At 41.0% G+C, this 15,485-nt stretch overlaps 1 protein-coding gene across 2 annotated transcripts in view; it reads right to left on the bottom strand.

Moving 5' to 3' along the window:
- The window catches only part of fbln1 (fibulin 1), a 35,748-nt gene that overhangs the window by 13,811 nt on the left and 6,452 nt on the right, over positions 1-15,485 (bottom strand). Inside the window, exons 3-15 of one of the 2 annotated variants that reach the window (XM_042495870.1) lie at positions 14,347-14,476; positions 12,270-12,429; positions 10,941-11,006; positions 10,763-10,849; positions 10,461-10,598; positions 10,211-10,348; positions 9,018-9,161; positions 8,790-8,915; positions 8,494-8,619; positions 6,136-6,255; positions 5,806-5,937; positions 4,682-4,805; positions 91-236 (exon numbers count right to left, since the gene is read on the bottom strand). In XM_042495870.1, coding sequence (XP_042351804.1) covers positions 91-236; positions 4,682-4,805; positions 5,806-5,937; positions 6,136-6,255; positions 8,494-8,619; positions 8,790-8,915; positions 9,018-9,161; positions 10,211-10,348; positions 10,461-10,598; positions 10,763-10,849; positions 10,941-11,006; positions 12,270-12,429; positions 14,347-14,476 — 1,637 coding nt within the window. Of the gene's footprint in view, positions 1-90; positions 237-2,943; positions 4,074-4,681; positions 4,806-5,805; positions 5,938-6,135; positions 6,256-8,493; positions 8,620-8,789; positions 8,916-9,017; positions 9,162-10,210; positions 10,349-10,460; positions 10,599-10,762; positions 10,850-10,940; positions 11,007-12,269; positions 12,430-14,346; positions 14,477-15,485 lie in introns of those variants that run through there. The other variant, XM_042495871.1, reaches the window with a different exon arrangement.

Here is a 15,485-nt window from a genome sequence, read left to right on the forward strand (position 1 = left end):
TTACACTTTTGCTGCATGTTTACCCATCTGGACTAATCCAAAAATAAATTCCAATCATTGGTAACATCATAAAAATGAACTTGTGCCTACCCTCTGGCCTTGTGAACTCTCTGAAGGTAGGCAAGGAGATGAAGGTGTGGGACACCGAGTGCATGGGGTCCAGAACACAGGCAACGTCATTGGGCTGACAGGACTTTACACAGCGAATGGTGTCAGTGCGTTGAAGCCTCGCCACACTAAAGGACAGAACAAACGTAGACACCCACAGAAAAAAAGAAAACAAAAACACACATGGCCTCTGACCTTTAGGTAATGTCTATATAAAGTCAACCACTTTTGGTTTCTAAAGCTCACAATAACAGGGCATCCTTGGGAGCAGCCCACTGCGTAATCAAGAACCTAGTGGGACAACTCCAATAGCCGCTACACAAACAATATCTGAACAAGACAGCAGGGACACTGGATATAGCAGTCAACATCAAAAACAAAGCAAATTCTGTGTGGTTTGGAAGAATAATAAACCAACAATGGCCAAAGCTCATGCTGAAGCCAACCTTTTTAGCTTGTCTTGTGGAGACCAGCGCTGCCATTGACGCTTTTCTGATGCACTATTTCAAGCTGTGTGGGAAATGAATTACTACACTCACAGAGAATGATCCACAACCTGCTCAGGAAAATATTTGGATTTGCTGAGCATCCCCAACTTCACATCAGATAATCTCTAGAGGAGGATTTATGGGGCAAGGGAGTGTTCTAAAAGACTCCTAAATTGTGAGCAACATGACTAGACAACTCCCCAGCCTCTCCCCAGGGCAGCTCTCATCCTATTATTTAGGGCTTTGTTTATTCCACAGACTAATCAGTGACAGGTCGGAGGGAATGGAGGGCCTTTGCTGGCTCCTAAGGCTAACGCCACCTGAAGTATCGCTATTCACTACCTGTCTGCTGCGTAAGACTTTGAGAGAGGTTTCTAAAGCACTAACAAGCCCATAAATCAAGAGTTTGTCTTTGAGGAACTTGTAATCATGAGAGAGCTATTGAAACAAAATAAAAGCCTCGACTTTGACATCCAGACTGTTAAATTCAAGCTTGTTTTTTTCACAAAGGAGACAAGTCTGTACACGGTTATATTGGGTTATGAAAACAGTCAAGTTGCCATGTTTAAGTCCAGTTAATGTGCATGGCAGCCGTATAGCCACATTGTGAGTCATGGGCCGTGGATCTCTGGCGCTCCTCAGGGGACCTATAGGCTGCAGCTCAAAGCCCGGGCCCGGCTTGGGTTGCAGGGCTCCTTCCACGGAGAGCGAGGAGAGAAGCCCCTGACAAAAAGTCAAGCCACCACTGGGTAGGGGCTTGTAATTAGCAATTAGCGGGTGGGTCCAAGTTTTGCTTTGGCCCACGCCAAACCCACAAAATGTTCTCCTAGTTTATAATACCACGGCCTGAGCTGCAGAAAGACCCGAGCGGGGCTCTAGAGGACGAGGTGAAAGCTCTGTTGGGGTAGAGAGTAAATTTACGAGAAGATAATGACCCAGGGTGAACTGCCCCCTTACATACAGACGGGCACTTCAAAGCAGGAGCAGCAAGTGGAGCTAATTACAGCTCCACGTGTGTGCTAATGCATGTATATGTATGCACTAAAAGTACCTATATATGCGTCTATATGTTTATTTGTGCACGTGTGCCTTTGTGCATGCAAACATGCTTGTGTATATGTGTGCGTGCATGCACAAATGTACGTCTTCTTCATCTCCCAATGCCTCACGTGGCCCAGCCCAGGAGAAAAACCCCAATACTTTCAGACCAGAAAGAAAAACAGACTTTTTGGATGAAAGTCCTCTGGTCAAGCGTATGGGGCCTTTTATTTTTTTGGTAATTATTATTTATAGTCGGCACATTGATAACGCCCCAACACAAACACTGCAGGGCATCATTCATTCTGTGCGCGGTGATGTTGCTGCACCACAAATTGTTCAGACCACCGGCCAGAGCCCAGAGCCCCATAACTCAATGTCAAAGGGGAGGAAAAAACCTTATGCGCACCACTATGTTCTTATTTTAAGGATATCCCCACTAGGGACCAAGTGCATCCTTACTGGCCTGACAGCTCAGGACAGGAGGAACCTAGGACATCTGAATTTACAGTTATTATAAGCCACAGCCCTCGGGCAGCAGCCTCACAGCACGTCAAACTATTTATACTCTCTCCTGCTGGTGCACATTTCCCTCTTCTTTGCCACTGCATCCCATCGCGTGTCACTTACTCAGCCTTCATTTGGATTATCTGTCTGCTTTGGGGTTTACACCCGCAGTATGCAGTGGAAATCTGTGCATTTCACATTAAACCTAAATTGTAATGGGAGCTAAAGAGATGTGCATGAAAATAACTGCCAGACAAAGACATATGTGCGGTACAACGTAACTGATGTTTGGGAAGTGGGAGTAACAATACAGTAATAGGCCCAGTCTGGCTCATTTCTAACTGGAATTTGGAGGTGTGGAATTACTTTATAGACCTAATAAATAGTGCAATTTGACATATATGCAGATATAGTATACACCTGAAGGGTTTAACTTATAGATGGGATCAGGACACATTAATAACTAATAATAATCAATAATCATAAAGTAAATCAGGATTTTTTTTCGAGCTAGTATGTGTATTTAAAGTCCTTGTGACTAGATTTTTGTAGTAAATCAAACCTTTTTTTCAATCAGATCACAGAATGTACTTTTAGCTTTATATGCATAGCTCCAGATTTGCATATATCAATGGATTTCCTCTTCAATGAAGCTGCTGGAATAATAGTGATATGAAACTATGTGAGGAAGTCTTTGTGCCTCCATCTGTGATTTGGCCTCACATTCCAGCTGCTCCCTTCGCTGTATTTGATTAAACCCCACAATGCGCCATTATCAAGAACTGGATTTGACTTGAACATGTGTTATTTCTATTTCAATTTTAATAGAAAACTGTTCATCCAACACATAAACCATAAAATACTGCAAAACGTCAGACTTTATCATGCAACCATCATCAAATTACACTCAGTTGTAGGCAGTCTTGGGTCGTTACCATTTGATGATTTACTCTGACCTAGAACGCCACCTAGCGGCTATCACGATGCTTCGCCTCCAAGAGGATACATTCAATTGGACCCTAATTTGTACTGCTGAATAATGATCCTTAATTGTAGTGTTAAAAAGTTGATTATGTACTTAAAAGCTGTGCTTCTTTCTCTTGATTTTGTGTGTTGTAACTTTTTTTTCATATCCTCTCTTAAAAATGATGTGTCATTTTTAACAAGTGTTTAGTGTTGAACAGGGTCATATTTGTGATTTATTAGAATTAGCATAATTCACATGTTGAGGCAAGCCTTAACCTAATTGCATACATCTATGAAAGAAAGACAAATAAATGATCTGTGGTTATAAAGATGAATAAGTAGTCACTGCAAATCCTAATTTATATGTATATTTAAATGGATATATCTATGCATTACATCACATGCAGTAGTCTACATGGCATCACCATGCTTTGCTATCAACATAATGTATGGTCATCTCTCAAACATATATATATATATTTTTTTTTGGGGGGGGGTGTCCTTTTTTCCTCTATGGAGCAATGTATTAAAAATGACACATCTTTTTTAAGACTGTAGTAACTTGTGTAACTATACTCTTGTGTTTATTCTAGTAGGGGATTGTAAGGTACTCTGGGCTCCTCCTGGGTAACAAACACCATCACTTTAGCCAGATACGTGCTGAGAGTGCCGTAGCGACGCAGCCTTAGCTCCAGAGACAGATCGAAGTCCTGTGGCTTGTTGATGAGCCTTGCCACCGACATCACGCCGCCTGTGGGCACCTTCTCCGTCTTGAAGAAACCGCCCTCGTTGCCAGCGGTGATAACAATCTGGATGTCATCGCCAGCCACGGTGTGTGTGGGGCCCATGCGGAAGATGTTGGTGAAGACGGGAATGTTGGTGGGGAAGGTGAGGTAGTAGTAGGTTATTCTCAGGGGCATGGCCAGGCACTCGACAGACTCATTGCAATGCAAGCGTTCACATCGACTGCAAAGAGAGAGAAGTGGGGGAGGGGGGCAGGGCAGGATGGGACAAGACAGAACAAAACAGGCACAGAGAGAAGGAGAGAGAGAGACCAGGTGTAAATTTTATTTGCCGTGCATGGCATGCAGTGGAAGATACATCAGTCTCTGCAGCGTAAAACTTCACAGGCCAGTCATGGTGCCCTCTGTGGGATCATGCAAGAGTCACTGGTGCCTGCAGGGTGCTCATACACAGCCTCTACTGTAACTGAGCCAATGAGAAAATATCCATATGCATTTCATCATTCTAACACAACATGCTACAGCCAAATCTTTTTTGAAGTCATTCCAGCATGAAGCATACTGGACATGCAGAGCCTTAGATATCTTATAACTAGGGGTCGGTTCAAAAGGCCTGACAATATTTACCGTTGTACTGGCAGGATGAAGATTCAGATCTAACTGTGAGGAACATGGACTTTGCTCTGTGAATGTTTTGTGTCAATGTCTGTATTATTATTGTCCATCTAGTCAATCTAATATTGCTAAGAGCGCAAATGACACATTTAAAGTTGTGTCTGTTAACAAATGTGTTCTGTTCAGCAGCAATGTGCACGCAATCCAGATACTCACGTATCTCCAACGCGCCGGTAGTTGTTCGGACATTCGAAGGACAAGCATCTGAACCCTCCCTGTACATTAAAGCAGCTCTGATTCTCCGAGCATGTGTGTGTTCCCGTCACGCATTCGTCAATGTCTGGGAGCGAATAGACAAAAAGTGGAAAAAGATGATTTAAAAACATCCACATATGAATTCACCATGACTAAGATTCAGGAATAAGACCATGCTTCTCTCTCCCACTAATTCAGTCACCTGCATCTTACTAATTCAACCACCTGTTCCTTATTAATTCAATCACCTACTCAGCCCTATACAGATGTGTCTAACCCTTTCTTTCCTGCTTATCTTTGTTCTCATGATCCTCCCTCCAAACCCTCTTCTCAGCAAGACATTGCCTAACAAAAAGAAGATATAAGCTGTTGTACCATACCAAAATTCCTAGGTCACTTATTCTGCAAGGTGTCTTGGTTTTGAATAGTGTTGTACTTCCTTTTTTATTTATTTTTTTTAAATCCATAGGAGAAGTTAGAGAAAGACGTTTCAGTACCAGACCCTCATCAGGCAAAAGAGGGTCTAGTACCAAAATGTTGCATTTAAATAATGCTTTTTGCAAATTACACAGTGTGCGGGAGTTTTTCTCTATGTTGTGTTCTGTTCGCCCCTCTCCTACGCACCTGTTTAAAAATAGATGTGCAAACTTAATTTTTCTTTTTTTTCCTTTTGAAAAACCATAGTAATCAAATGAGGCAGGAAAAAAACTTGAATGAGTTTTAACATAGTCCACTACTATACACTATTTACAATATACTGAAACTGTATGTTAACTTCAGTATCATCAGAACTTATATAATATGCCTTGTACCGACACAAACATTTTTGCCGAGTATAAAATATGTGATCAAGTGGCTCTCATCAACGTTGCTGCCACACTATGACCCTTTTCAATCCCATTCATCTCCATGCAACCTTCTCTTTTTCGTCGCCCTCCTCAACCCCCATTCGTACATGACCCTCATTCCATCTTTCCCTCATCCTCTAGTCATCCCAAATAAAACTACTGCTATATCATACATAGGGTGTGGTCTTTGTTGGTGAAAAAGAACTTATCCTGCAACCATCGTGTGGGATATCTTACCCTGGCAGCTGCGGCCATTCGGTGCCAAAGTGTAGCCAGTAACAGGACATGAACAGTGGAAGCTGCCAGGAGTGTTGTGACAGCGATATGAGCAAATATGACCTCCAGTGGGCAGGGCACACTCATCTATATCTACAAAATGTAACAGACAGATAAAAATAAGTCAATCCACTGAGTAACTATAAGAAATATATATTTTTACTGCTTATGATTGATCTGGTTCATATATAATCCAGTTTGTTGTTAACACATAGGCAAACTCTTCATATTAACACAGAGTAGATTGTAGCTTTTTTCCTCAAAGTACTTGTCGAAACAGTTCCAATTTACCTTCACAAGTCATGCCATCTATGTCACTGAGCTGGTAGCCACGGCGACAGTAACACTGGTAGGAGCCGTACACGTTGGCACACTCCTGACTGCATGGGTTGCTCTCACACTCATTCAAATCTATGCAGAAAAAAGATGATTACAGACCATTATGAACTTATGAAATGAATGCACCTCTGTGATCAGAATAAAAAGCCTGCACTTGCAGAGATGTGGATCCTCCCATGTCAATTTTAAAATGTACTACATAAACAGTTGCTTGCACAGTTACACACTTGATTTGCGTGTGCATAGGTTATTGAGAAAAGGCGAAAAAATAATAAACTTTGGAGAAAAGATTGTATGTGATTGGAGGTTTTTTTAAAGGAGGCCACTAATTGTCAGTTTAATCAGTTTTTAGTTTTACCACAAGGCCTGTTAAAATACTTTCTGGTCTGATATAGTACAGTTGTGTATTTGTTAACATTAAAGACCTGTCTCCATATCAACAAATGGTCGACTGTGAAACACCAAATAAAACTGCACTAGGTTGCACCGGTTAAATTTGTTTCACTATAAGTTATAACTTCAATCTTACACGTTACACTTAGTACGTGTACAGTACTCTCTAAAACAGCAGTTGTCATAGTGCGTCCCTTCGAAAGTTTGTATAACTTGAGAATGATAGCCTACTGGTTCTCCGTGACTGATTAGACCAACAGGTGATCTCGTGCCTTTTATACTTGTTAGGGCCTCTCTGTGAGGTCCCTCTGCTTGTGCTGTTTGTTTTCTCATTCCAGGGCAGCTGCAATCAGCATCATGGGATACACCTGGGCCTGGTGTGCCCCATGCACATAAGACAGAGCCACAGTGAGTCTGTGCTGTCAGACCTCCTCACCACTCCTTTGCTTTGTGTTGTTTGTTTTATTTTTCTTTGTTTTCACAGCACAATACCCTTAAAGCATATTTCCACTCATCTACTTTCTACACTACTGACAACAGATTTCTCCTTTGTGCAATTTGTTTGAGTTTACCTTTAGTTAACAAATCCCTTTATTAGTTAATTTACCTGTGTGTCTCCCTCTTTTTGTCCAGCCTAAGAGCAGGTTGTGACATACTCAAAATAGAAATGCTGAACTGAATGGTAAGTTGTGTAAACATGCAAAATAAAGTACATACATATAAAATACAATATATCACGTCTAGATCCACTCCAGGCCGCAGGAGAAGATCAATCCATCTAGGTTCTTCTGATGCAATGCATCGCCAATATAGCTCCTTGTCCTTTGATCCAGTGATCCATGATGTATGTGCGCAACCAACTCGTGTGTTGAATTCTACACTCTGCATGCAGATAAAGCACTTTGCACCGTGCACTTTATGCCATACAGTTGACATTGCCACTGTTAATGCACTTTTGTCCTTTGTTTGAATTGTTGTTTTCTTTTCTTTTCTTTTTCTTTCTTTTTTCTCTTTCTTTCTTTCTTTCTATGTTCCTATTGTCTATTACCTGCCAGGGACTACAGATATTAATCAGAGGTCCTGCTAACTCCAGCTTCTTTACATTTGGATTTTATACTGATGTTCATCCATATGCTATGTCCCTTTTAAATAAACATTAAATAAATAAAAGTGGGAAATTGCATAGAAATACTCTCTGTGCCACACTGGCAAGCATAATATTGGGTTGAATAACTTTCTAATAAAAACAGCTAATTTATAGCTATTTGCCATGATTTTGTGTTTGTTGTAATCTTACAGTATCACATGCCCAATAATAGGATACTATATTACCCTGTGTTGTAGTTCATGATTTCACCACTTGATGTCACCGTTGTTATTCTGCACCAAGGTTGCTTAAGGTAGTTACTGCCTAATCATCATGCTTTATCCCAGTTGACATACTATTTTGTTGTTTGTATTAACTTCAGCCTTTTATAGCATTTTTCACTGATTGGCCACAGGAAGTGAAAACATTATTTTCTTCAACAATATTTTAGTTAGAGTGGTCTTTAGGCCAGAGTAGCATACATGAACCTTAGGTCTCGCTGGTGAAATAAACATCATCAACTTTACAATCAAACTAATGAGTCCTGATGTATCATTTCAATCACTTTTTGCCCTATAGCTTAAGAGAACTAAGAGAACCTGGTGCAACCTGGCAAAGTCTGATATGTTGCACTTGATAAATACATTAGAATGCTATCAATGAACAAATCATACCAAAAAATCCTAATGCCATAGCAACTGGTGGAACAGATGTGTCCGGTGGAATCGAATGGAAATGGTCTCCAAACTCAGAACCGGGAATATATGCAAGGTATAACTTATATCCTTTATAAAAAGTTGCAACTCTCCTGATTCAGATATTTGCCTTACCATCACAGTTCCTGCCATCAGCAGCTAGCTTGAAGCCGATAGTGCAGCTACACAGGTAGGATCCCAGAGTGTTTTCGCACTTATGAGCACACAGGCGGCCAGGATAGTGCCTGCATTCATTAATATCTGAAACACAAAGTCCATATATGCCATAAAAGAAGCTGAAATTATGATAAGTCCCTGTTGTGCACAGTTTGATCAGTACTACACATACAGCATGCATGTTATTTACATGCAAAAAATACACTTTGATTAGGTACTTGTGTAAGAACACCAGGTGAAATTGAGCTGCTTACCCTCACAAGTCCGACTGATGCTGTTAAAGATGTAGCCACCCTCACACTCACAGCGGTAGGAGCCCATCAGGTTGATGCAACCATGACCTGCACAAACCTTTTCAGGGCCCTTACACTCATCAATATCTGCGGAGAGGGATGCAAACAACAGAGAACACCATAATGTGCATCTTTGGTAGATTAGTAACATGCTTTGTTAATTAGGAGCAGTGAGTTTTTCAGCTGTACCAACACAGCGTGTGCCCTCTTCGTTGAGGTGGTATCCTCGACCGCAGTTAACAGAGTTCCTCTGGCAGATGTAGGATCCAACTGTGTTGATACAGGTCTGCCCGCGGTGGCATGGGCCTGTCTGGCTAACACATTCATTGATATCTGAAAAACACAAAGACACAGAAAACATTGTTAAATCATGAACAGATTGCTTCGGTCCATCTTGATAAAATAACTGATTATGCAGTTCATTAACTGTAAACTCACGTTGTGATAATGTGTTTCTCTCGTTCTGCCAATGCTGCCTATTCTGTGTCTGTATTGCATCTTGTGGATACCTTGCATGAATGTCTGAGGATGTGCACGACTAACGCTCCAGGCAGATGCAGGATATGCAAGGAAACCATCATGCAAACATGAACACGTAGTTAAAAAGCAAGTATATCTTCAGCCCAAGTCTCCCTGTCATTACCAAAAAAAAGAAAAATGAAGCCAACATGGAAGTGCCAAAACTGCAGTTCCTCTAATGGCCACTTGAGGCTGGCTCCAAAAACAAATCAATCTCCATTTTTTTACAGCTGTATTAAAATGCTATAATTTACTGCCAAAATAAACATGTTACTGCCTGGTTCAAAACACAAGTTTGGTGTCTGGAGTTCTTTTCAATGTCAATGACAACTGTGTAGGGGTGATTTTTTTTATATAACTTAATCATTTGATTAAAAAAAAAAAAAGATTTAAAGTTATCCGTATTTGGTGGCGTGTTCGCTCTGAGTGACAGGCTGGCCGAGAATAGTGTCCTCCATCCAACTCTTGCTCCTCCACAGTTTCAAGGAGCATAGAAAGAGGTGAAGTCAGGGTCTTAACACACAATTGGGGTACAGCACATGTGCAGTTAAATCTGGTCTGCTGTTGTCAGCCAAACTCAAGGCTTTCAATATGGAAATCCATGAATGAGCAAAGTAACCCCTTTCTGCCACTCACTACACCTGACCATCATCACCCACTTACTCACCTGCTCCCCATTTCGCTGATTAGCCTTGCAGTATTTACTAGTCAGTCTGCACTCTTTGCTAGATTGTCTAATGTGCATTTTCTTTCAGTGTTTTTTTTTTTTGTGATTTTAAGCACTACCTAGGAATAATACAAAATATCCATCGAAAATATTCTTTTCCTTTTGTTGTTTAGTACAGTTGTAGTTTGGTGCATACCAATGCAGTTCCCAAGGGCATCCTGGATAAAGCCAGCACCACACTTGACCTTAGGGAGACAACGGAATGACCCTTGGGTGTTTTGGCACTCAAACTCCGGGCCACAGTTATGGATTCCAGTCTCACACTCGTCAATATCTGGATGGAGAAATCACAGAAGAAACTGTCATTAAAAACAGTGCCAGTAACTTAAAAACCACATGACTCTGATACGCAGTAACAAAGCCAGACTGCGCACAGTTTGACCGACCTTTGCAGTTGTTGTTGTCAGTGAGTTCATAGCCAGTCCCACAGCTGACCTCTCTCTGGCAACGGAAGGAACCGTCTGTGTTGATACAGCGCTCTCCTGCCCGACAGTTGCTGGCTCCCAGCAGGCACTCATTGATATCTGTGAGTGTGGGAAAACAGGGGTTTTCTTATTGTGCTGAAGTTTCCATTAGGGACACACAGCAGTACAGTAATTGTATCGAAAGGCATTCTCCGTGGTCTAATTTTTTTGTCACACAAACTGGAACATTCAAAGCCAAAGACTAGGTTTGGAATATTACTGACCTTCACAGCTCTTTCCATCTGGCTTGAGTTTGTAGCCTTTGAAGCAGTTGCAAGTGTCATTGCCCACACAGTTATGAGCACATTTACCTATAAAAGAAATACAAACATATTAATCATTGATCGATGTATTGGCAAAATTAAATATTTAATGTGTAGAAAAGCTTTATATATACTAGACCTTGGCAGAGCTCACTTAAGACTGAATTATCTCTATTGTCTCCATTGGTTTCATCCGTGTTTAGAACTGTATGAGAGAAAAAAATAACAAGTTTTTATGGCTGCATCTTAACGCCTCATGCATTTATCGTAAGAAGCAAAAAAAATTGTACTTGTTATTTTTTTTTTGCCAAGGCTGCAACTATGATTATTATCATCATCATCAATTAAATTATCATTATTAATTAAACTGCCAATACATTTTTCAATAAATGGTCCAGAGTGTAGGATTTAGGGTGATATATTAGTAAAAATAGAATATAATATGATAAATCATACATACGTAAGTAAGTGAGTAAGTTAATAAATAATAAATAGGTTTTCTCTTATGTATACTCAACAGAAAATAAGAATTTTTGTGTTTTTGTTACCTTAGAATGATATAATATCTATATTTTTCTATGTTTCTACAGTAATACACAAACCAAACACTGACTCTAGTTAGGGTAATTCGTGATTTTGTGTCAGCCACCATAATTAGCATCCCCTCTGTGTTTTTACTGGTTTAAATCGCCTGGTCCGTTTGTTTTAGAAAAGAGCTGACCTATGCAGAGAATTCAGCTTGCAGTAAAAACCTCCTTGATAATGAATACCAGAGAAATTCATGCTCAGCACACGGGAGACGTTTCAGCTGATTGCAATCTGCAATTCTCACCTCTAGATGCCACTAATTCATACAAACTGCTCCTTTAACTCAATATTGTTTTAGTCTGTTAAAGGTCAGAAAATAAAATCAAATATCCATTTAAATACGACACACCAAAGTGACATCTTCAAGAGTTTTGTTCTGTCTGTCCAAAACCCAAAGATGCAAAATTTTTCAAAGGGACAAATAAAGGCTGCAGATCGTTCCAACCGTAAAGTTGGAACTAAGAAATCTTTGCTATCCATGAATAAATACACTAAACCCCTAGGTGAAGATTTAGTGCCCTTTAGCTCAACATGACCTGTCTGTGTGATGTGATTACACTCTCCTTTGAGTGTCATCATGGTTCGCCTACTTTAAAAGCTGACAGCAATGATCAAAAAGCAATGACCGCACACATCCAGGAGGCGGCAGTGTGGGCTTATGTTTGACAACATCATTGATGCTTCGATTTTCACACAATTATTTGTCTTTCTTAGTTCATTCTGCCATATTTTTACATTCAGTTGAAAGTATTCTCATCCTGTTATCTGTTTTTCTACCCGAATATAAGTTGCCTGCTTTGTAGGAAACAAACTTGAGGAAAACATTTTCACATTTGGCCTACTTCACGCTTGTTTTTTTGTTTGAGTTTTTTTCACCCACATTCAGTTTTTGCTGTGGGTGTGGTCTGGTTGTCTGCAGCTTCATTCACGCAGCAGGCCCGGAACACCAGGCTACACTGGTAACCCACTGACAGGTTGTGGTCACAGGTTAGGCCCTGCTCCTGGGCTACCTTCCCCAGAAGACAACAGTCACAGCACATCTGCAGAACACAGAGTAAAATATAACACAATAACCTTTGGTGCATAAAGCCAACATAGCATACACACAGAAAAACACAGGAAAAACACTATCATAGGGAGTAATCAAGCCACTGAGCTCTCCAATGCACCATGGGAAGTGAAACGAAAACTGCAGACAAGCAAAAGGAGGTTGTGGGATGATGATGGTTGGTAAAATACTGGAGGTAGATGAGAAGAGCTTTTACTTTGACAAATAAGGAGGATGTGAGTCAGACAGACAGCCAAGCTCTCAATCAACCAGACAGACAAAAAAAGGAGGTTGATTGAGAAGACACGCTAACTGACAGGCTTCATACAGACAGATGAAACGCAGTAAGTCAGTAAGCAAGACGGACAGACAGACAGGCCGGCGAGCAGGCAGACAGACAGTGATGAGATGACATCATCCCCTCTGGCTGAATGCTCAATCAATCATTATGACAGCCTGGTAATGTCAGTCGGTGAGGGGGATGAAAGGTGCGGAGTGTGGGGGATGGGTGTTTGTGTTGCAGTTTGGGAACTGAGGGTATATACATGAAATGCTGTGGTGGATGAAGTATTGAGATCCTTTACTTAAGTAAAAGTACTAATACCACCCGCTAAAATACGCAGTTACAAGTATAAATCCTGCATTGAAAATGTTACTTAAGTAAAAGTAAGTATAATAATGAGGGATGGCTATAGTAAACCAAAAGTACATACTGTGCTTGCATGTGTGGAAAGAACCCATCCACCCAGCAGGTGGCAGTAGTCTATATTTGTCATTACAACAGAGAAACTGATGAGGACTGATGAGGACTGATTACAGATGCTGGTTAGCCGGTTAGAACATTAACAACACAACCCGATGATTAAAGAACAAATTATGCACTAGTGAAGAATAACTCAAACAAAAACACAACAAAACAATTACGAAACATTTCTGCTTCAGAGCTCAATGGCAAGAAAACATAATCTTACATAATATAACAAATTGGTTTCGATGTTGTGCCCTCTTGACTGTAGCCGAGTGATTTTATTCACTGGCTGGCTCTGCCTGCTCTGACACTGATTCAACATGCTGAATTGTCTGAAAAAAGCCAACAAGGGCCAACAGTGTGGGACGCACAGCAAAAACTAAAGCGACAGACACTCACCAATGGCCAAACACTGACCAACTGCTGACCATCAGCTTGCTGTGTCAGAGTCCTTCAAGGTAATGTATTTACATTTGAGTTATTAGGACTTCTTGACCATTTTTATCCAGTGAATGATGTTAAAAACATCTCCAACTCAAACATATCTTTTGTGTTATTCACCTTACAGTATCTGGGCACCTTTCAGTCTGAGCCACCAGCTGTGCGTCAGTTGATCAAGTAAAGACAAGCTGCCCCACTCCCAATTATCTCATCCTTTTGAAATAATGTACCAACTTGCATCCCCTCCTTTGCACATTTTGCCAAGCATTTATCTTCCTGATGTGTTGAAGTGCAGTATGTTGTGAAAATATTGGGGCACATTGAGGGTTGGGTTGAGAGAATAGAAAACACAGAAAGGCTGGAAAGTGCTTGGATGTGAGCCTGCAGAAGATTCTAGAGTCGGAGCTGAATTTATAATCTATCTGACAGCAACAAGCTCCATTCCTCCCTGGAGTGACATGCCTCATCCTGCTCACAGTGCACGCATGCGTACACACACGCGCACGCACACACACACACACACACAAGCACACACCATCACTCTCATCAATCATTTGCCTTCAAACTGGCTGTCCAGCAGAGTGATATACTGTACATTGATTGAGTAGAGGGAGATTTTTGGTGCATATTTGTGATTTTGATCCCTATTTTTGTCCCTATTTAGTATTTTCAGTTAGTAAGGCACACTTACACAGATTGCATGTGCACATACAAACACACCTTCGTAGTCTTGGTCTCACAGGTGTTGGTGAATAAAGAATCGCAGGCTCCTTGGTCTTTGGCCATGTTGATACCAGTGGTGCACATGTTATCCTCCAGCACTGTTACACAGCACTGCTCCTGCACTATCCTGTCAGCAAGAGAAACCACAAAACACAGGTGGTGCATTTATTCTCGGCTCTATCAATAATCTCCGTGCTGCAGCACAACTCTGCCTTAAAGCGTAGCCCATTAAAATCAGCCCGAGGCAAGCCTGATGGGGATCTCAGAGTTGTCACACTAAAAATGCATGGATGAGTGTGTTGAGCGAGTCGTGTGTGGATTCAGAGAAGGGCACTGGTCATTTATTTGTGTTTCGTAACCCCAACATCACTGGATTTAAACTGGTTTGAGCTGCACTCCCAGAGGCCTTTGTTCTGTTGTTTTAGACTTGAGTTGAAGCAACATTTCAGTCCCAAGATGAACATTTGTCCACCTCCACATGTCCTTAATCGGGGTGGGATTGTGTTTTTCTTAAGGGATTCATTTTATTATAATATCACCAAAACAAACCACTCCCTTTAGATAAGCATGCTGTCTCCTGTGAGAAGCTACCCACTGACTGGGTGACTAATGGTTGCAAGTATATACAGTTTGCTTTGGGGACATGACATCACCAGAGCAGAATCACTCCTCTTCTTCCTTAGAAATCAGTGTCAACATGTTACAGATGTGATTTAAAAGACCAGTGTGTAGGATTAAAGGGGGTGTATTGGTAGAGATGGAATATAATATAATAAGTATGTTTTCTCTCTGCACCTAAAAAATAAGAATCATGTTTTCATCACCTTACAATGAGCCTTTTTTATCTACATAGGGAGCAGGTTCTCATCTATGGAGATCACCATGTTGCACCACCATTTCAGAACAGAAAAACACTGGCTCTAGATAGGGCCAACCTTGGCTTGCAGTAAAAACCTCCTGAATGTCTGCAGTTGAGCATGTATTGACAAGTGCTAGGCTAGCAGCCTGTCTCTCACATGCCAAACAGCATTGGAGAAACACTCATTTGTAAACTGGAACTGCTTTATTCAGTGTTTATACCTGTCGTAATTGCTGGATCTGTTTGTTTTGGAGAGGCAGTAACCTCTATGGATAAT

This window comes from Plectropomus leopardus, chromosome 11 (assembly GCF_008729295.1).
Source record: "Plectropomus leopardus isolate mb chromosome 11, YSFRI_Pleo_2.0, whole genome shotgun sequence".
Lineage (NCBI taxonomy): Eukaryota > Metazoa > Chordata > Actinopteri > Perciformes > Serranidae > Plectropomus > Plectropomus leopardus.